Source organism: Microtus ochrogaster, chromosome 4, assembly GCF_000317375.1.
Source record: "Microtus ochrogaster isolate Prairie Vole_2 chromosome 4, MicOch1.0, whole genome shotgun sequence".
NCBI lineage: Eukaryota > Metazoa > Chordata > Mammalia > Rodentia > Cricetidae > Microtus > Microtus ochrogaster.
Window position 1 is genome coordinate 87,891,340 of NC_022011.1, and position 20,592 is coordinate 87,911,931.

A 20,592-nucleotide genomic window follows, 5' to 3' on the forward strand; every position below is an offset into this window, starting at 1 on the left:
GAGCGGGCGGGCGCAGTGGCGCGGTCCCCTGCGCGGCCCTCCCCACAAAGGACCGTGGAGCTGCGTGGCCCGGCGCTCGCCCCGGGGCGGGCCGCACCAATTTGTTGCACTTCTGGGGGTGGGGGGTGGGGGAGGGCTTTTGTTTGTTTGTTTGTTTTGCCCTCGGGCTTTTGGCCGCTTTGCGGATTTTTTTTCTTCTCTACTCCCCCCCCCCCAACAAAATGTCGGTCGGTGAGGGAGGAATTGAGCGGGGGACGTCGGTGGCACCGGGAGCTTTGCAGAAGAAGGTGCAGTTCGGATCCTGCCCTTCCCCGGGTGGCAGCTCCGGCTTGGCTGGGTGAATCCTCGCCGCTGGCCGTGGGGACGGCGCTGGGGCGGCTGCCAGTTGAATTTTTTTTTTTTTTTTTAATTTGAGTGGTGTGTTCAAAGGCTTTCGGTGCGCACGGGAGGACCCGCCACCGTAAATAAGCATATGGGCGACTAACAGGGTATGTTTCCCTCTGGGAAGGAGGATTTGGGAGCTCAGACCGGTGTCAGCCTGTAAATATTTAGACGATATTAGTGACTTCTGAACATTCTCAGCGAGATCTGTTATTTACAGTTGTCATATGTTATTAATGCCCGTTGCCCAAGTTCCCTGGCAAATCTGTTTCATGCCTTCTGAGAAAGTAGACAATTGATGGATTGTCTGAGGGATGGGGGAAAATGTGAGTGGGTTTTCTAATTTGAGTTTGGTAAATCCCTCAACGCCTGCCTCAGAAGACACATCAGCCTCTGTAACCTTGCTGTACCTTGAGTATGGGGACTTTCGAATCCCTTTCCACAGAAGACTCTCCTAGGGGCTTCCAGAAAGAGGAGCATGCTGCTGGGTTATTTTTATATGGAAGATTTTTAACATTTCTCCACGGTCCCTTCTCTCCTTAGAAGTTTTCCCAGAGATCACTTCACCAAGATGTCCAGTGATAGGCAGAGGTCGGACGATGAGAGCCCCAGCACCAGCAGTGGCAGTTCAGATGCCGACCAGCGGGACCCTGCAGCTCCAGAGCCTGAGGAACAGGAGGAGAGGAAGCCTTCTGCTACCCAGCAGAAGAAAAACACCAAACTTTCCAGCAAAACAACTGCTAAGTTATCCACGAGTGCTAAAAGGTAACATCTGCCTGCAGGGCAGGGCACACGCCTGGGCAGGTGGCCTTCTGTCCCACCGCTGGCTTTGTTGGTTTAACAGCAGTGGCCATCCTTCGGAAATACTTCTCCATCCCATGTGGTTGAACTTGAAGGAGCTGTCATTCTGCATGTGGCATAGAAGCCGCCTCCCTACCCCTGTTGACTCTGCTCTGCTCTCTAAAGCGAGGAGTGTCTCCAGCAGAGCTGAGGCTGGTTCTGACAGATGAAGGAGTTGGCCAGGGAATTGAGATGGGGCATTGGAGAGGTTTCCTTCTGTGAGACTGGCAGTGCTGGAGATCAGCAGTGCCTCTCGCCATAAATCGAGTGCTCAGATATGGTAATATTTACTGGAGAATTGCTAAATACCAGGCTTGGCTTTATTGGAAAGCAGGTCCTACAGTGTGCTTTAAATTGGCCCACAGTTTGGACGAACAAGACTTTAAATCTCACTGCACAGGTGTAACTGTGCTAATTATTGTTATCCCCCCTTCTTGTGAGGACACATAAAACTTAAAAGTAGCCAGTGACAGTTTTAGATGTCTTTCGGTGGCTGAAAATGTCATTGTGGTCTTCCTCTTGACTCATAAAACTTGTGGATATGTTTGATGGGTTAACTCAGCAGCAGGGGAAAATGACTGAGTCCAAGCTAAAGATCAGTTGTGTTCTGTTGACTATTATATTCTGGGATGACAAGCAGTTGTGCCAGTGGGACTGAGTGGTAGTAGTGTTGGGGTGTCTGGAGACACTAGCAGTTCAGTGAAACGTGCTCACAGCATCACCCAGGACAGGTGTTCTGCTGAGTTTTTGTTGTTGTTGGCCATAAATGAAGGAAGAGAAATGCAAAAACTGGTGAAATGTTACATTCTTACCATGATTCAAACTCTCTGTGTGGATTTTGACCACTAATCAAATGCTAACAGCTTTAGAATATTCTATTGACCAGCAGCAACAGTCTTTGAAAGAATCTAAAGTACCCAGTTTGTTGTCATCTTGTGGAGGAACGTGTTAAACACGTCTCAAGTTTTGAAAACATCCTAGTTTTGAAGAATGTCAGAGTTGCCTTTTGTCTGTAGCTTGAGTTTGTATATTTATCTTCTTTCCTGATGAAAATTTATAGAACTTTAAAGGTATGTCTAAAAATCAGGGATGATAGTCAGAGTTAATGGGAGTGCCAGTTTGAAATTTTTCATTTGGCAAAGATGGTTAGAAATTTTAAACTTTTCTGACAGATAAAATTTTATTTCCAGAAACTGTTACTGTGCTCTTGTAGCAGCCTGTTAATTTTTAGCTCAGTAAAAAGTGACTTGAAATCATTGTCAAATTCTCTGGTGTTTTCCCTCCTCCCTTTTTGTCTCATTTGCATATAAGCTTGAACAGAGAATTTCTTTGGTAAAGCGTGTTTTTTATTAGATTCTGTATCCTTCACTTAGTGGTCAGAAAGGACTAGTTCTCCAAACAGGTGGAGATGACACACTTATTTACGGTAGCACGTGAGAAAAAGAGCTGCAAAGTTTCTGCTAAGGGATTTGGGCTATGCCTCTGAGAACAAAGAGGAAGCAGCCATGTTAGCATTACTGAAGGCAAAGCCAGCCTTGCATTTAACTACGTGGTGGTAGAGGGCAGTGTAATTCCCCGGTTATTCTGCAGACTGCCTCAGATCCTTTTTGTTTATTCTCATTTCACTCGCAGAATTCAGAAGGAGCTAGCTGAAATCACTCTTGATCCTCCTCCCAACTGCAGGTAAGAAACACATTTTGTTTGCATTTTGAGTTGCGGAAAAACATTGAGAAATTAATGTAATGATCTTGCCTGGATATATGTGCAGCCTAAAAAACTGACTTCATTTATTTTCTGTGTTTTTGGAGTGCACTAAAGTGAAATTATCTAGCTTAAATAAATAAAAATGGGAGAAAAGATATTCTTTGGCATGTATAGATTGTGAACTTACAAACACAGGATTTTGGCATCTGAAATTGGCATGACCGGTGATGATTTTGCTTGCATGTCTGTAGAGCGTTTCTGTGCACAGCTATACTTCGGTGATTTCTAACATTTTCAGCTCTAAAGAGCTGTTTGTGTGCAATCTGAACTGACCTTCCAAATTTAGAAACTGCTGAATGCAGTGTTAGAAAATATAAGTGCAGTAAACAAGAGTGTAGTTGCTTCTTTCTGTTTGATCTATTGGTCACTCGCCTTCAGTACAGATTTTGCGTGATAGACTAATAGTTTCAGTTGTTGCTTTCTGGAGGGTGCATTGTTGGAATTATTTACATTTTAAGCAATTGTCCTAATTACTTGAAAATTCTTAGTAAGCAGAAAGTAAATTGTAATCGTGGAAAGAATTTGTCTGGAACCTAGGTAGAGTAATTTAAGGTTGTGATTAATAATGTTAAGATGCATCGAAAGTAGCCAGTGACAAAAATCTGTCAGGTTTTTTATTTCATCTTATATATTATACTTCTATTTTTGAACAGTAATTATGTGGCTTATGAAATTATCATTTTGATCAATTTCAATAGTTTGCATAGGGATAGGTGCTTATGATGGAGTATGTGTGGTGCAGTTGAGGTGATGTTATAGTTTGATAGGAAAATGCTTTAGTGTTTAATCTGTTTCTGCTACAAATTTTGTGATCACTTGTGTTGATTGGACACATTTCTGGAGTCAGCTGTGGATGCAAATGTCACTGACCTCTAACTGTACATTATTAGATCTGTTGATAAAGTGACCTCATTCTGAATTTTTCAATGAATTAAGTTTTGCTTATTGAAAGTGGTATGTCCAACCGCAGTATTAACTTAGGAGGCGTGCCACCCAATACAGTAGCCACTGGCCACTCGCAGCTTTACTTGTGGCAGGTTTAAAATGACATGCTGAAAGTGTGACTTCTGCACTGGATTGTAAAATGACATGCTAAAAGTGTGGCATATGCACTGGATTTTAAAACATGTTAAAAGTGTGGCATGTGCACTCTATTTTAAAAGCTTAGCAGAGCATAAAATTTTGCTCTTGTGTTCAAGTGATAATATTGTGATTATGTTTAATAAATGTTCCATTTAGTCTAGTTACTAGAAAATTTACAACTAATTGTGAGTGAGTAATATTATATTTTTGCTGCTTTGAAAATAAGTAAATTGAAGTCCAGCCTCCCAAATGGTGTGTCAAATCTGTGTTCACTTAGGAAAGGTCAAGTTAAGTTTACTCTCTGAAAGAAGCATTTAATTTGCAATATGTGTAATTATTTTTCCCGTTATGAGAGATGTAAAGATTAGTACAAAACTCTCAGATATTTAAAGGTTCATGTAAGATCAAACATTTTTAAAGGTGGTTGGCTTTTCTGCAAAGAGCACAATCCGGGGGACCAGAATAAACCTACAGAACGTGGTAGATGTGTGTCGATTGCCCTCAGAGTCTGTGGTGATGAAGGACCCAAAACCCAGGGTTGCTTCCACAAGGTCACTGAGGACTGTCTTAGAAAAAGTAGACACTTTGTGGGGCAAAGAGCTTAGTTTGTTCTGGATTTTCCCTCTTGTGTACCAGTCCTTAAGACAGAGCTCAGCGTTTGGCCACTGAACGGGTGGACTGGTGAGACTTTGGGCGTGCGTGTGCACAGCTGTCTGTGCCTGCTCTCCCTTGCTGTGCTTGATGTCTACTCCTTTAGGACCTGCGTGTCTTTGAAGCTGCATAAGTAATTAGACAAGAAGTGGGCATTGTAAATGGTTTCTGGGCATTTGAAGTTAGGCTTTTTTTTCTTGTATGTCTTACATGTAAAAAGACCAGATACATGGGCATGTCTAGTTCTGTGTGGAAGGTCTACTCCTTACCTAGGGTAGGAACTTTCTAGATTGAGTGTTTAGTGCCGGAAGTGTAGAATTTTGACAGAGAAGTCTAAATTTGTATTGTATTTTTTGCCTTCTTATCAGATCTAGGAAAGAACATCATAGTGTTTTTTAAATTCATAGGTGTTTAAATAAATGTTCATTGTAAGCCTGTGGAGATTGTATGCTTTAAACTTAACCTTTGTATAGGCTACCTTGACAAATGAAATTACATATTCATAAGTACATTTAAGATCTGTGGGTTTATATTGTCTGCAATGTAAAAAGAAACCTAATACATTTGGCTTTTTGTGTATAGTTATTTAATCAGAATACCATTATGGTTTTGGGTGTGATTTCTTTCTTTCTTTCTTTCTTTCTTTCTTTCTTTCTTTCTTTCTTTCTTTCTTCTCTCTGTCTTCTTTCAGCAAGCTTGTCAAAGGATGTGACAGATTTAATTCTTTTTTGGGGTAGAAATGTATCTATGTATCTCAGAAAAAAAGTTGAATGAAATCCAGGAAAGTTCAGAAAAAAAGCCAAATTACTCAGATTAGGAAGGATTTTCTTAAATATCTTCTTTTAATTAGCATTAAGTTAGGTCTAATCCACAGTGCTCAGGTATCGAATTAGTTGTTGAATTGTGTAATTTTTTTTTCCTGGCACTAAGAACGTTGATAAAGATGTTATCTCTAGTGATAGACAGTATTTCAGTTCTGGAATTATGAGGTGCGGCTGCTCACAGGCAGGACAAGGCTCCAATCTCAGTAAGTCTCTTTGGAAGGACACTCACAGACGTGCCCCAGGGGCATTCCTACGTGAGTTCAAACCCAGCAGCTTGCTCATGAAGATCAGCCGGCACAGATGCAATTATTTTTTGTTCAAATTTATAGCCTTGCCAACCAGATCTCAGATTAGGCTATAAATAATTGATAATGTAGGTAAAGTTGGAAGAAAATTGTGTGGACATTGCTCTGCTTTTATAGAAACCTGTTGACATGACCACTGAGTGTATGTGCTAAAAGGGTGGACCTCGTCTTCCAGGCGCTGCTTGTAGAGACTGCAGGTTTCTAACTTAACCCTGTTTTTCTGTGTATATAAACAAGTACAAAGTATGCTTCTAAAATACTCCTTAGCATTGTGATGCAGACAGGGTATTGGGAGATAGTTTTTGAATATGGGAAATGCCTTAATTAGGGCAGGTATTAGAGTTTTAAGCTTGTAATTTTTTCAGATAAAACGCAAGATCAGGTACTTAAAAAGTTTCGCAGGTTACCCCTGAAGAATGTAAAACTGGAAGCCTGAGTTTTAAATGAGAAGCTGGTAACCTCTCCCTTGTTCATAGGCTCAATCTGGTATTTTCTTGGTAGATAGACCCTTGCTACTGGTAGGGTGGCCTGTTGTCTGTGTATCACAGGTAGAATTGTGGGAAGTACAGAATGTTGCTCCATGCTCCCTTCGCCCTCCTCCATCCTCTGCCAGAGATGTGGAATCAGAACATTGAATGTAACAAGATTTGAAGATTCTTTTGTTAGGTTTGGAAAGTCCTAGTGTAAAAATAAGACTGTCTGGACCCTTGCTCTGCTACTTAGTAGAATGTCACTGTTAGCAAGTTATGCTATATTTATATCCGTCTACTTTCTCAGTTCTAATTAGCCTGGAATTCCAGGAAAATAACTATTTTGGATTGGAGAAAACATTAAAGATCATATATCTTTGTCATGATAATTACTTCAGTTGTAATAATTCTAATATAATACTAAATTGTCACTTTTACTTGATTATAAGAAGAAATTGATATTCATAGTAATCTTACTTTTTGCTTACAAATCAGCATAGGAGAAGAACTTGAGACTATTGTAAAGCTAAAGACTTCTTTTTCCCCCGAGAAGTAACTGAAAACAGTACCCCTCAAAAGTTACAGTTTTATTAGGATCTGTTAACACTCAGTTCAAATAATGTCAGAAGGTGTGTGGGAACAGTAAGTGCTTTTGAATACTTGTATGCTGCAAATTGTGTTCTTCTCTATATGCAACTGTTTGGTATCTTCTGAGTGTGATGCTGTAACGGGTGTATTGCTACAGGAAAATCAGAAAGATTTGTTTGGGTGTTCAGGTTGAAAAGGCAGAACCTGACCTTTTGCTTTTTACAAATGTGTGAGAAAAACAGAAAACTAGGTACAGGTTTAGTGAATAGAATACAGTTATTGTCTTTCTTCCCTTGTCTTTCAACAGAGAAATATGTTTGGCCATTTTACTAGAGGCATAGGTACTAGAGAGTAGACTGTATTAATTTTTTTAATACTTTTCTTTTGCTGTATGATCAGTGGTTTGGTACGAGCACTCCGTTCCTAATCTTGGGGGATAGTTGCAAATGCCCAGAGACGACATTGTTCTTGAGAGTTGGAAAAGGAGTGCACTAGATTTGGTGGTTAGATGTCAGAGATCCTGCTGTATTCCTTGTAAAACATAAGAGATTCCCCCCTCCCCGCCAGACTTTCTCAGAACAGAGCATCAGTAATGCTGGGAGGAATGCTATAGACACTTGATCCTGTGCTCTGCCTCCTAAGCTGGGGAGACTTTGTTTCTGACTGTTTTTCTGCTGACGTCAGCTTTAATACATGCATTGGCGCTTCTGCCCTTACAAGTCCCCATCGCTTGCCAGTACTGTGTGAGTTTACATGTGTCTTATAGTATGATGTAGGAAGCCACAGGAATTGGTACCATGAGTACCTGCTAAATTACGCTTTTTTAAAATGCTTCCAGCACTGTTCTTTTTAGGTCTCGTAACTGTTAACTGTACTTTGGCGCAGTGTGCTTCCAGCTGATTGTATCTCTGGTGTTCTAAGGAATAGTAAGGGAGAAGTATGCAGAGCTGGAGATAAGGGGTCAGTGGTAGAGCGCTTGTTTAGCATGTGTGGGGCCCTGAGTTTTAATTCTTAGTACCAAACTAAACCAAAACAGGAAAAAAATACCATTGATGAATCATCAAAGTTCATTTTTAATCTCACTGAATTACACACGATGAAGAAAGCCATGGTCTTCATTTGCTTTTTATTTTCATTGTTAAAATCCTAGTCTGCCAGGCTGCAATACTGTCGCCTCAGTTTCAAACCTTTGCGTCCAGGTGTGTTTAGAATGCATAAGTTCTCAGGTTTTGGAAAGGTTTGCATTATGTGACCATTGTGTTGTGTATACTTGCTACAGCACTCTGTATTCACAGTATGAATGTCTCCACACTAATGCCATTGTGAGCATTCACAAAGTGGGATAAGTAGAAATATAAGGCATTTAACCTTAGCTCATAATTTCGTTTTGCTACCAAATAATTTTGTGCCAAACTTACTAAAGTTTTGGATTTTCAGAGTTCTTGGGACCTAGCACATGCAGAAGGTTCAGCTTCTGCTCTCCCGGAGCAGTCATAGCCTCCAGGAGTTCAAGGAAGGTTCTGCAGTCTCTTGATTCCCTCTCACCTGGTCCCTAGTAGCAGATTTCAGTTTCTCAGTTGTTAATTGGATCACTGCTTTATGTATGTGTGTGTGTGTGTGTGTGTGTGTGTGTGTGTGTGTGTGTGTGTGTGGTGTTTACTAGGAAAAAAATTAGATTGTTGATTTTAGAGTTCTTTACTCTTAAAGTGAATTTTGTCTCCTTTTAAAGTTTTGTATATATTCAATTATTTTCCCAATTTGCTTTCAGAATACTACCTTTAATTTTTCTATTTATTCTAGTATACAAAGTTACACAGAAAACCTGTCTTTTAACACACACAGATGAGTCATTCTCAAATAAGTATTGTCTGGAGCATTCAAGTGCATTTAGGTTGTGAAAAGAAACACCAACATTCTGCTAGCTGTGCTGTGATTACAAAGATGCTTGAAAGAGTTATTGGCTCAGCACATAAGGTGCATTTCCTATTCAGAAGAGATCCGTGTGGCCAGCTCAGGGACACCTCTGTGAAGCTCTTCCATGCAAATTTAGATCTGTGCTTCTGTCCTGCGACTCTGCCACTTGGAACAAGAGCTAGTCAAGAGAATTGAAGCTGTCATGTGCCAGATTTAAGTGCTTTGGTTTGGAAATAAGACACAAATTGATTTCGCAGCCGTGACTAACTGTAAGGTGACTGAGGGCTGTGAGGGAGTTCATGGGCATTCCATGAGAAACCAATTTCTCTGCCATAAAAACATAATCTCGATGGGTATGACTGATTCTCTCTAAGAGTAAAGAGGAAAGAGTGGAGTAGCAGCCTGGTACTGTTGGAGGCTTTTCAGCTCAGTGACTTATTAATACAGGGTTTTGTTTAAATCATAAAAGGTGGGTCAATATCTCTTGGTTTAAATTTAAAAATTAAATCTAAGTTTTTAAATTTGGAAGTTGTGGTTCATTGGCATGAAAGATTCAGGTGCACATCTCCGTTTACTTTAGTTTGAAAGTAAGCAATTTTTTTCTTTTTCGAACAACGCTATTTGAAAAACTTGATGAAAACTGTTCAGAGCTTGTAGGTTGGGTGTGTATTTAGTATAAATGTATTCCTTTGTTTTTTTGCACCTCTACAGAAGTACCCAAAATGTTGGTACTGTATGGTTTTAGAATCTGGTACAAAGTAAGGTTCAAATGCTTAAGTGAAGAGGAAAAAAGAAAGCTGCCTTTTTCAACTTAGGGGTGCTGACCCTTCTCTTTTTGGGGAGGGTGTGTCACTCTGAGGGATTTTGTGTCTGGGAAGCATTCCCAAGGTTGTCAGCTCTCTGTTCTCTCCTTGTAAGAACAGAGGTAGAGTTGAATGTGTTTATAATAGAAAAAATAAACTTTTGTTTTTGCTCTGTAGTCTTCTGTATATGCCTTTCTTCTGGACAGATGATGAATCGACATTTTTCCTTGGGTTATTGTGAAAGCGGTTTATTTTTATGGATTGTTTGGAACTTGATAAAAAGCTCTTGGCAGTTAAGAGTTTGTGTGCTTTATTAGGGTGAGCTACCAGGCACAGAAGGTTTTGAGGGAAGTTTAAAACTGATAGCAGTGTGAACATGCATGTAAATCTTGTAATGCTGCTGGATCCAGGTTTTAACGGATGCTGGCTTTTTATTAGATTCCTCAGAATTTTGTTTTTAATAGTGTTGTGGTTTATTTAAACTTGTTTCTACTAAATGTGATTTTGTACAAAAATGGTTCTCAGATATTTTATGGGGATTTTTCCCCCAGTATGTGTCTAGGAGCTACTCTTTCTTAACACAATTGATAAAATGTTCTCAGAGTGACAGGCCAGGTGTACAAAGCTTTGTCACGCTAATCTGTTCCTTGTAGTTTCTTTAGATGCTGATTCAAAATTACATTCCAAACCTTGATTATCCCTTAATGTCTTAGTAGTTTGTAAGGGTCTCTAAGAAAACAGCTCAGGCTTCTTTATGACACCTGTGACGCTTAGTTGTGATGAAAAGTAGTGTCACTGATATGGTGTCTCTGCTTAGTGTTTCTAAACTTTAAAGTGCTGGTCCTGTGTTTGCCTTATACTGTGTATAAGATTTGTTTTAGTTTTATGGATTTTTATAACAAAATTTTGGAAAGAATTGGAAGGAATCACAGTATTGCAGGACTCACTGTCATAGGTTTAGTCAGCCTATTTGGAGGGATTTTGACCAGTTATATGTCATTTACCAAGAGGTTTTCCTGTCTTTTTTTTTTTTTTCCTTTTTGCTCCTTCAGTGTCCCAGAGCAAATATACTTTGTCGTTCTGTTTAACATCCAGTTTGTCTGGGGAAAAATAAAGACATATCTATTCTGAAATTGCTTCTAGGAGTGTCGCTCCATCTTCTGGACTGAATGAAATGCCTAGGGAAGCATGAATTTTGTTACCTCTTTATTTTATTTTCCTTTACTTACGAGTCATCACGATGATCCCCTTTACATCCATGTCTCGCTTTTTATAAACACCATTTATTTCCCTTCTGAAGGTGATTATTTATAGATAGATTTGCTATTTAATGTCATATAGGTCTCTTATAAATGTATCATTTTTTTCACATTAAACTTTAGTAGGTAGAGAATCCCATCTATTCAGAGTCCCCAAGAGAACGAATCTCAGAAGCGTGTGGTTGCATAGTTTTTATGACTTCTGATGCCTTCTGTAGTTTTCTCAGTTGCAGAAGTAGTGACAGCAAAATGTAGAGGCACAGAAAGGCACTGGCTTCATGATTTTATTCTTGCTTCATGCTAGGGCATTTTGCTATTTGTTGGATTTGTGGTATACATGCTTGTGCTGTTTGCCTAGTACCACAGTGAGGCAAAATCTGCCACTTGGACTACGAACACAATTTGAAGCATGCATGTGATTTATGGGATAGGCTTTATTCATTTTATTTATATAATGTCTTTGAAAAAATTTAGGAGGCGTTTTTGTTGAATTTTCTCATATTTAATAATTAGCATTTCCGTTAAAGAACTTAGTTTGAACTATATTCATTTTCTTTTCTTTGAACCTTGATCTGTTTTGTAAATGATCAGTTTTCCTTCTTGCTGAAGCCTCTTAATTTTTTTCAATCATCTTTTTATGGGAAATATCAAACATGCAGAAGAAAACAGTTCAGCATAATAAACTCGACCAGTTTTCATCCAGTCGCCTTTCCCTGGCTCTTGTTTCATCTGCACTGTCTGTTCCTTTGACTATTACACAAGCAGATCTCAGCACTGGCTCATCTCCCCATTTAAACTGGGTATTGTACTCCTTCCAAAAGATAGAGACTACTCTTAACTACGAGGCCATAGCTCCTTAGTCATTCAGAATTACAAATGTGCTGAGGCTGACTTGGCTTCTCCCAGACTTAACTTGAGCCAGAATCCAAATAAAGCAGGTAGATCAAGATTGGTTGATGAGACTTTAGTGTGGTGGTTCTCAAGGTTCTCCTCCCTTGTGAGAGTGTTGAACAACCCTTTCTCAGGGGTCACTTATCAGATATCCTGCATATCAGATACTTACACTGATTCATAACAGCAAAATTACAGTTGTGAAGTGACAGTGAAATAATTTTATTGTTTGGTTCACCACAACAGGAGGAACTATTATAGGGTCAGAGCATTAGGAAGATTGAGAACCCCTGACTCAATGTCTTCTGAGATCAAGATTTCTCCATATCTTTGCATTTTGCAACTTATTAGAGAAACTAAGCTGAATTTACTGTGATCTGTATTTTACTTATTAGACTCCTATTTAGTAATTACCAAGTAATTTAGCATCTTTTATTTCGTTGGTGTATTTTCAAATTTGCAAGTTAGGTCAAGAGACGATCAGAGACAAACTGTGTTAATACTCTACCCCTCCCCCTTTACGTGCTGGCTGGTGTTATGTCAACTTGGTGCAAGCTAGAGTTACCTAAAAGGAGGGAGCCTCCATCGAGAAAATGCCTCCATACGATCCAGCTGTAGGATGTTTTCTTAATTAGTGATTGATGGGGGAGGGCCCAGCACATTGTGGGTGATGTCATCCTGGGCTGGGGATCCTGGGTGCTACAAGAAAGCAGGCTGAACAAGCCATGATGAGCAAGCCAGTAAGCAGCAGCCCTTCATGACCTCTGCATCAGCTCCTGCCTCCGGGGTCCTGCCCTTTGAGTTCCTATCCTGACTCTCTCTTCAATGATGAACCGAGATGTGGAAGTGTAAGGCAGATAAGCCCTTTCTTCCCCAGCTTGTTGTTTGGTCCTGGTGTTTCATTGCAGCAATAGAAGCCCTAACTCAGACAGCCATCGTCTCCCTCTTTTCTTGTATTCCATTTGTAAACAAAACTGCCTCACAGACAGAATGGTTCAGTATCAGGAGATAGTCAGGACTTGACAGCGTTTTTGACGTTCCCTCACTGAACGGTCCCTCATAGGCTTATGCTTTTGAGCACTTGGTCACAGGCGGCAGGGCCTAGCTGACAGATTTTTCCTAAGGGACCAGACCTTGAGGCTGTGTGGCCTGTCCCTGCGTGTCTGGTTCTGTCTGTATTCTGCTTTTAGTTGCAGAGCCCTGTGTCACCACCAGGGGCAGTGATGCTCCCCAGGTAGAGCCCTGGCAGACTGAGACCCCTGAAATGATGAGCTAAGAAAACCCATTTCCCCCTTAAGTTGCTTATGCCAAGTGTTTAGCGACAGCTGTAAGAGAAGTCATGGCACACCACTGGTGTAAGGTGCATGGTCAGAGCAGGGCAAGTGCTTAAGCCCCGCTTTAGCAGTGAATCCAAGTCAGCTTCCTACTGTCCTTTTGGGATCATTAACTCCTGTTGGTCTTTCAATGAATTAAACTGCTTCAGGAGATCACTGTCATTATACTTAGAGAATTTATCGATTTTTTTTCCTGTGTGAGAGTACACTTGCCTCTGTGTGTGTGTCTGTGTGTATGAAGGTCACTGTTGACTTTGGATATCTTTTTATTGCTACTTTATTTCTTTTTTTGAAACATGATTAACAATTTTTACTCAGCATTATGGCTCAAGACAAAAGAGTATGACTTATTACTCACAGGTAAAATGTAAATTTATTAATAACCTACTTTCCTTGAGCTCTGAGCTTAGTCAATCAGCTATCATAAAAAAACATAGGGTCATAGCCAGTATAATTGGGAAAAAAACAACAGAAATAGTGAATGCTTTCTCCTGTTCAGTCAGAGGTATGCAGATTCCAGTTTTGATCTTTTAGTGGTCTTTATGGTACATATTATGTATAATCCTATAAAAGCTGTCCTTCGAAAATGTTTAGGCTTTAAGAAATTTAGGATTTAGTTGTACAGGATTATTTGTTGAGCACTATTTGCAACAGAATAAAAATGTTTTAAACAGCAAATTTGATTTTCACTGATAACACACATCGATTAACACCTATTTATCAAGTGTGCTTTACAAACCAGATCTAGGTAAGGAGTTGGGAGATGCAGAGCAATAGTCCCTGTCACGCCGAGCGTTGTGAAAGGGAAAGCGCACAGTTAAGTGAAGGGCAGCGAACTGTGTGGTGGGTCTTTAACCACAGAGGTTGGGTGGTAGTTCTTAATGTTATAATTATAGCCTCAAAAATAGGAGATAATTTAAAAATATTTATGTGTAGGTGTCTGTTTGCATGCGTGCAGATGTCTTTGAGTATGTGCATGTACTTATGTATTGTTACCTACAGTGGCCAGAAGTTGTGTTCCCAGGAGCTGGAGTTACAGACAGTTGTCACCTGCCCCATGAGGGTGCTGGGGACCAAATTCAGGTCCTCTCCAAGAGCAGCAAATGTTCTTACTTACTGATAACAATTTAAATTTGATTTTTATGACATTTTATTTTAAATTTTTTTCATGCAATATATTTTGGTCATTTTCTTTTCCCTTTTCTCCCCAACATGAGGGTGAGGCTCTTTTGCTAAAATACCACCTAACACCATTAAAAATAGAGGATCAAGCTGTTGCCCAACTGTAAACTCCCCCCCCCCCCCCAACTGACTAACATTCATGGTGCTGGAAGGTATTATACACACTACTGGAGAAGAAAAGTATTCACCAGTTTCATCCTTGTGACCTACAGCAACGACCTGCTTCATTTTTTGAGACAGGATCTATCTCTGAACCTGGAGATTGCTGTTTTGAATAGTATAGCTAGCCACTGCACCTCTAGAATCCGAGTGTCTAACCACTCTTTCTCTCCATTCACCTCTGTGACCTCTGCAGCATTGTCAGGCCACACACACAGCTGTGAGTCCTGGGGGTATGAACTCTGTCTCTGTGCTTGGGCAGGAAGCCGTTTAGCCTATCTCCGGAGCCCTATGTGATGTAAGCCCATTTCAGGCTAAATCACTTTGTCTTAGGAAAATGTAGAATCAGAGGTATCATTTTGAAAAGTTATCAGAAGCTATTCTTTTCAACATGGTGTTGTCCTAGCCACTTGTTATTTCTGGAGAAATAATTGAGTCCTAGCAGTAGAATAACAGAAATATCTCCATTGAGAATAGCTTTTCTGTTTTAAGTTTTCTAAATTTTGAGCTAGTTTTTGTTTTATGTACATGAGTACTTTGCCTGCATGCATGTCTTCATCTCATATGTACCCGATACCCTTGGGGAGCAGAAGGTGTGTGATCTTGTTAGTAGAGTTGTGGAAGGTTATGTGTTGCCATTTGGGTGCTGGTAACTGAACCCCAGTCTTCTGCAAGAGTAGCAAGTCCCTTCACTACCAATCTTGAAGCCACTTTTAATAATTTTGAATTAAACTGCTGTAAATTAAACCATAGGCTCACTTTTACTTTAATTGAATTAATTTATGGGAGAATTGAATCTTCTTGCTAGCTAAATCTACAAGATAAGCAACATTGCTTAGTATTTCTTACAGCATTTGGGGCTAGATTATGCTATATTCCTAGGAAGATACTGGTCATCCTCAGACCCTCGTGACTAAATGATAGTCATGTTTTCCCTGTGTTGTGTCTGCCACACCCTCCTCCGCAAATGTCAAGTGTGGGGAGGGTACATCTTTTCACTTTTGAAAATTGCTTGTATAAATTACAGATTGCAATGATAGGAAGCTGCAGAGCTGTAGTTGGGTGATTTTGCATTATTTGGAGTAATACAAAATAATTTGTAATACACTTTTTATGTAAGATCTATCATGAATCAATTTGTCGTTTCATTTATGTGTGTACTGTGCACATCCTTGTGGAGGTTGATGGGTGCTGTCCTTGATTACTGTGTACTGAGGCGGTGTCTCTACCTGAACCTCGGGCTCTCTAGATGTTTTTACACAATGATAGGCTGCTGATGCTTCTTGTCTTCGTAAGTGGGTCCTAGGATCCAAACTCTTCGACTCTGATGTTTGGATGTTGTATTCTCTGAGCCTTTTCCTCAGGCCCAAATTTACATGACTTTTTATAGCATGTATATGTCTGTTATGTAAAAATACTTTATTCCCTTAGTATTTCACTTTCTGCACCTATTCCACTCTAAAGAGTGTTGTGGAATTGTTGTGCATTACACACACACACACACACACAACTACAAATGCCACTTGTAAATTCTTTTGATATTTTTTTCTTCTTACTAGTGAGTTTTATTTACAGGAAAACCTATGTTAATAGGATTTTCATCTATTATGGGAAAATGTGCCTTTCATTTTTTAATCTCTTCTGGTACCTTCTTTTCTTATTTTAAAAGTCCTTTAAAGCCAGTATGTCTCATACTTTTCATACTTTTATCAACTGGGGACCAAGTATTCAAATATATGCGCCTATGGGGCCCTTCTCATTCAAACCCCCAGAAGTAGTGGTATTGTGAACGTGTGATGGGATGTTTGTGTGAGTTTGGGGATGGAGCATAAAGGATGATTAATACTGTAAACTTCATCAGTTTAACACAATACTTTCCCCCACTCCCACTTGTATTACAATCTGAAAGTTACTGGCTTTTAAGAATTTAGAATCATTTTTGAAGTTAGGGGTTGAAACTGTTGCATGTATGTTTAGTTGTAAAAAAATAATGTTAATATTTTAAACCTCACCTGTTCATACATTTGTGTTAAGTCACTTGACTTGGGGTTTAATAAGGTTAACATTAGTAACATCAGTAAGACTCAAGAGTTTATTTTGGTTGTGTTCTTGTATTTAGGGCTTTTCACTTTTTAAAGGGAATCATTTTAGTCCTTATGCTGCTGTGCCTTGGATGAGTATGGGCCCCATAGACCCTTCTGTTTGAATATTTGGTCCCCACTTAGTGGAACTGCTTGGGAAGGATTAGGAGATGTGTTGGAGGAAGTATGCTTGTCACTGAGGCTTTGAGGTTTCAAAAGCCTACATGAGGCCCATCTTTCTTTGACTGTGGATAAGGATGTTAAACTCCATGCTATTGCTCTAGTGTTAGATCTGTACGCATCCCATCGATATGATCACAGACTAACTCTCTAAAACTGTAAGCACACCCTCAATTAAATGCTTTTATTTATAAGAGTTGCTTTGGTCATGGTGTTTCTCCATAGCAATAATAAACTAAGACAACTGTGAAAAGACTTTCTATCCTAAGGGACATTCCTGGCCTTTTGTCAGATCTTACTGTGAAAACTCGTGTCGAGTCTAAAGAGTATATTTTACAAAGAAAATACTTTTTTTTTTTTTGGTTTTTTTCAAGACAAGGTTTCTCTGTGGCTTTGGTGCCTGTCCCGGAATTAGCTCTTGTAGACCAGGCTGGCCTCTAACTCACAGAGATCCACCTGCCTCTGCCTCCCAAGTGCTGGGATTAAAGGCGTGCGCCACCACCGCCTGACTAAAGAAAATACTTTAAGTCATTTTTTTAATTGTGTGCATTCATGATTGTGTGTGTTTATGTTTGGGGTCCAGTGTGTTTGTAAAATCAGTGGTCTGTTTCCACCTTCACATGGACTCCAGGGATTGAATTTACTTTGCTAATCTTATGCAGAATGTACTTTACCTGGGGAGCCAGTTCACCAGACCCTTCAGGTGATTTTAATAAAATCTAAGTTTGTATTTGTGTGTCATTGCATTCTGGCAGTTGATGAGACAAATTTAGCACTATATTTTTGTGTAAGTTGCTTTTAAAAATAGTGTGTTTGTATCAGAAATCATTGTTGCAGGCATGCTAACTCAGAACAGACTGACTCACATAAGTAATTGGTCTGTTTGGCCATCAGTATTTCATTACCTTCAAATTGTACAGACTTCTTTCCGTTCGTTAACCCCTGTTTTAAACACACCTTTTTATGTGTGTAAAATAGCTTCATCCTTCACATTAGTTTCTTTTTTTTATGTGTGTAGAATAGCTTTATCCTTCAGATTAGTTTCTTTCATTTGTGTTGACTCATTACCTGGGCCTTTTAAAAAAGTTTGTTCGTTTATTGCATAATTAGTGTTATTTATTGTTGCTTATCTTTGTAAGCTGAAGTTTGTCACCGTGTGTGTGCATTAGGAACGCAGTGACAAAGCTAGGTGCAGTCAGGTACTCAGTAGCAGCATTTACATTTCTTTATTTTAGAAATGTTTTTATTATTTTCTTCTCGCTCTTCGTGCTGTGGCCTGTCTCCCCTTGCTTCTCTAAGTCTAGTGCTTCCATGAGTCACTCCGTGTGCTTTTGTCCTGTCCAACTGCTCCCCAGGGAGGGATCTTCATTTAGTTGATGTGGATAGGTGTTTTACGTATGTCTGTGCGCTGTGTGTGTGCCTAGTGCTTCAGACGACAGAACAGGGCATCACATCCTCTTGAACTGGAATTACAGATGGTTGTGAGCTGCCATGTTGATTTTTAGAATTGAACCCAGGTCTTCTGGAAGTTGAACTGCTGGGCCATCTCTCCAGCTCCTGTTTTAATTTTTCAAAGGCATACTTTACATTGAGCAGTGCAGTGTGCATATTAAATAACACTTAACACTATAATGGAATGTTTTGATAATAACTTTAAACAGAAGAAAAGGAGAAAATTTTAGATTATAATACCTCTTACTAAAATAAAACTTATGAAATGACTTTTTAAAAGTGGGTCAGTGTGACAGATGTGTTCCATGGCAGGTTTGTCTAATTCTTTTTGTGTTAATGGTCACCATTGCTCCCTCAAAGGAGGAATGCATTGAATTCATTTGAAATGCAAAAAATGGTTTTTGCTACTTTAGAAAGCTGAATTTGTATATCCACCACAAATAGAGAAAAACAATAGTGTTGAAACTAGAAAAAAAAAACAGCTGTATATCCTTTCTTGACTCATGTCTACATAGCCTACATACCATTCAACTTTATTATCCTCTCTTATATTTTAGATTATCCACACTTACTCATATATGTATGTATGTGTGCATGCATGTATTATACACTAGGTTTACATATGAGAGAGAAGATACTCCTGTTTTCATTTATTTATGCATACATTATATACTAGATCTACATTATGAAAGAGAAGATGCACATGTATTTTCATTCTTAGTTTGGTTCCATTCTCTTAATTACACTCTTAAGTTCATCCTACTTCCTGAAAGTTTCATGAATTCCTCCCCCTTTTTTTCAACCTGGATAATACTTCATTTTGAGTATGTACCACATCTTCAGTATCCAGTCATCTGTCAGTAGACATCCAGGCTGGTCCATTCTGTACTGTTGTGAGTAGTGCAGGGACAGAAGGCGGGTGTGCAGATGCCTCTGTGGTAGGGTGTGGAGCCTGAGGGCGTGTGCCCAAGAGTGGGAGCTGGTGCCTATGATAGTTTCCTTTCTAGTTGTTTAAGGAGCCTTCAGACTGTGTCCCATAATGACTGTTAATTTGTACTCCTTTAAGCAGTAAGGGCTTCTTTTCCCCACATCCTTCCTAAGATTTGCTGTCAGATTGCTTGATGATAGCTGTTCTGCCTGGAGTAAGGTGACATCTCAAAATTGTTTTAGTGTATTTTCCTGATGACCAGAAATGTTGGATGCTTTTAAAAATAGCTTCTATTTTTTTTCTTAGAACTGTTTATTTCATCAGTTCATTTGATGATTTGCTGTTTTATCTTCTCTGTGTTTTAGTTGTGGGATTATTGTTAAATTGGGGTTGTCAGCCTTTTATTATCTGAAATGCAGTTGATAAAGATTTCTCCCACCCTGGTCTGCCTGTGTGCAATCAGCTGGTAGCTCTTCGTCCTGCTGTGCAGAGACATTAATTTTATGGAGTCCTGTCCATTGACTTGAAACTTGTTCGTGCCCTTATACTTCTGCTGGGAAAGTTGGCCTACCTCCAAAAATCCCAATGTTTTTCTCTCTTAGTTTCAGGGTTTAAATTCAGGTCTGTGATCCAGTTCTACTTCATTTTTGTTTAAGGTGAAAGATATGGATCTCCTTCCTTTTCCTGAAGGTGGTTATCCAGTTTTGTCTGCATCATTTGTTGAATAGACTGTTTTTTGAATTGTATTTTTTAATACCTTTGTCATAGATTAGGTGACCATTAACTTTGTCTGTTTGTTGCCAAGTCCTGTATTTTGCTTCATTAGTCTGATTTTTTTTATGCCATTACTAACACCAGGATATCTTTGCCACTATAGATTCTTGTAGTATAATTTGAGGTCAAATGATGGGTTAACTCCAGCTGGATTCTTACTCCTTAGGATTGCTTTAGTTGGTAGTGTTTTTTGTTTCTGTTTTTTTTTGTTTGTTTGTTTGTTTCAGGAGTATGAAAAGGTTTTCCATCATCTAATTTATTCTTTGATTTTCTTTTTTAGTGTCTTGAAGTCTTTTGCTTTTACTAAGTATATTCTGAGATTCATATAGGGTGTTTTTGTTTTTGTTTCTTTGAGTTAATGTGCATGAGATTTCTTTCCTAAGTTTTTTGATGGTTAATGCTGTATATGCAGGCTGCTCTTTTAAATTGTTGTATCCTGCAACTACTATGTTTATAAGTAGCTTCCACAAAGTCTTTTTCAGTAGATTCTAGTCTTTTAATTATACCATCACACCATCTACAAGTGAGAATAGTTTGACTGCCTCCATTCCTACTTTTTATCCCTTGTTTTTGTCTTGTCTAATTGTTCTAGCCAAGCCTTAGAGCACTATATTGAATAAGAGCAGGCAAAGAGTGCACCTGCTTAGTATAATGCTGGCTCTAGGCTTGTTGTATCTAGCCTTAGTATAATGCTGGCTCTAGGCTTGTTGTATCTAGCCTTAGTATAAT

The 20,592-nt window shown here is 39.3% G+C and overlaps 1 protein-coding gene across 1 annotated transcript in view; it reads left to right on the plus strand.

Moving 5' to 3' along the window:
- The first annotated feature begins 169 nt into the window (after positions 1-169).
- The window catches only part of Ube2e3 (ubiquitin conjugating enzyme E2 E3), a 55,333-nt gene continuing 34,910 nt past the window's right edge, over positions 170-20,592 (plus strand). The window contains exons 1-3 of the mRNA XM_005346629.3: positions 170-488; positions 925-1,146; positions 2,854-2,904. Of these exons, the coding sequence (XP_005346686.1) occupies positions 953-1,146; positions 2,854-2,904 (245 nt within the window). The 5' untranslated portion in view covers positions 170-488; positions 925-952. The remainder of the gene's footprint in view (positions 489-924; positions 1,147-2,853; positions 2,905-20,592) is intronic.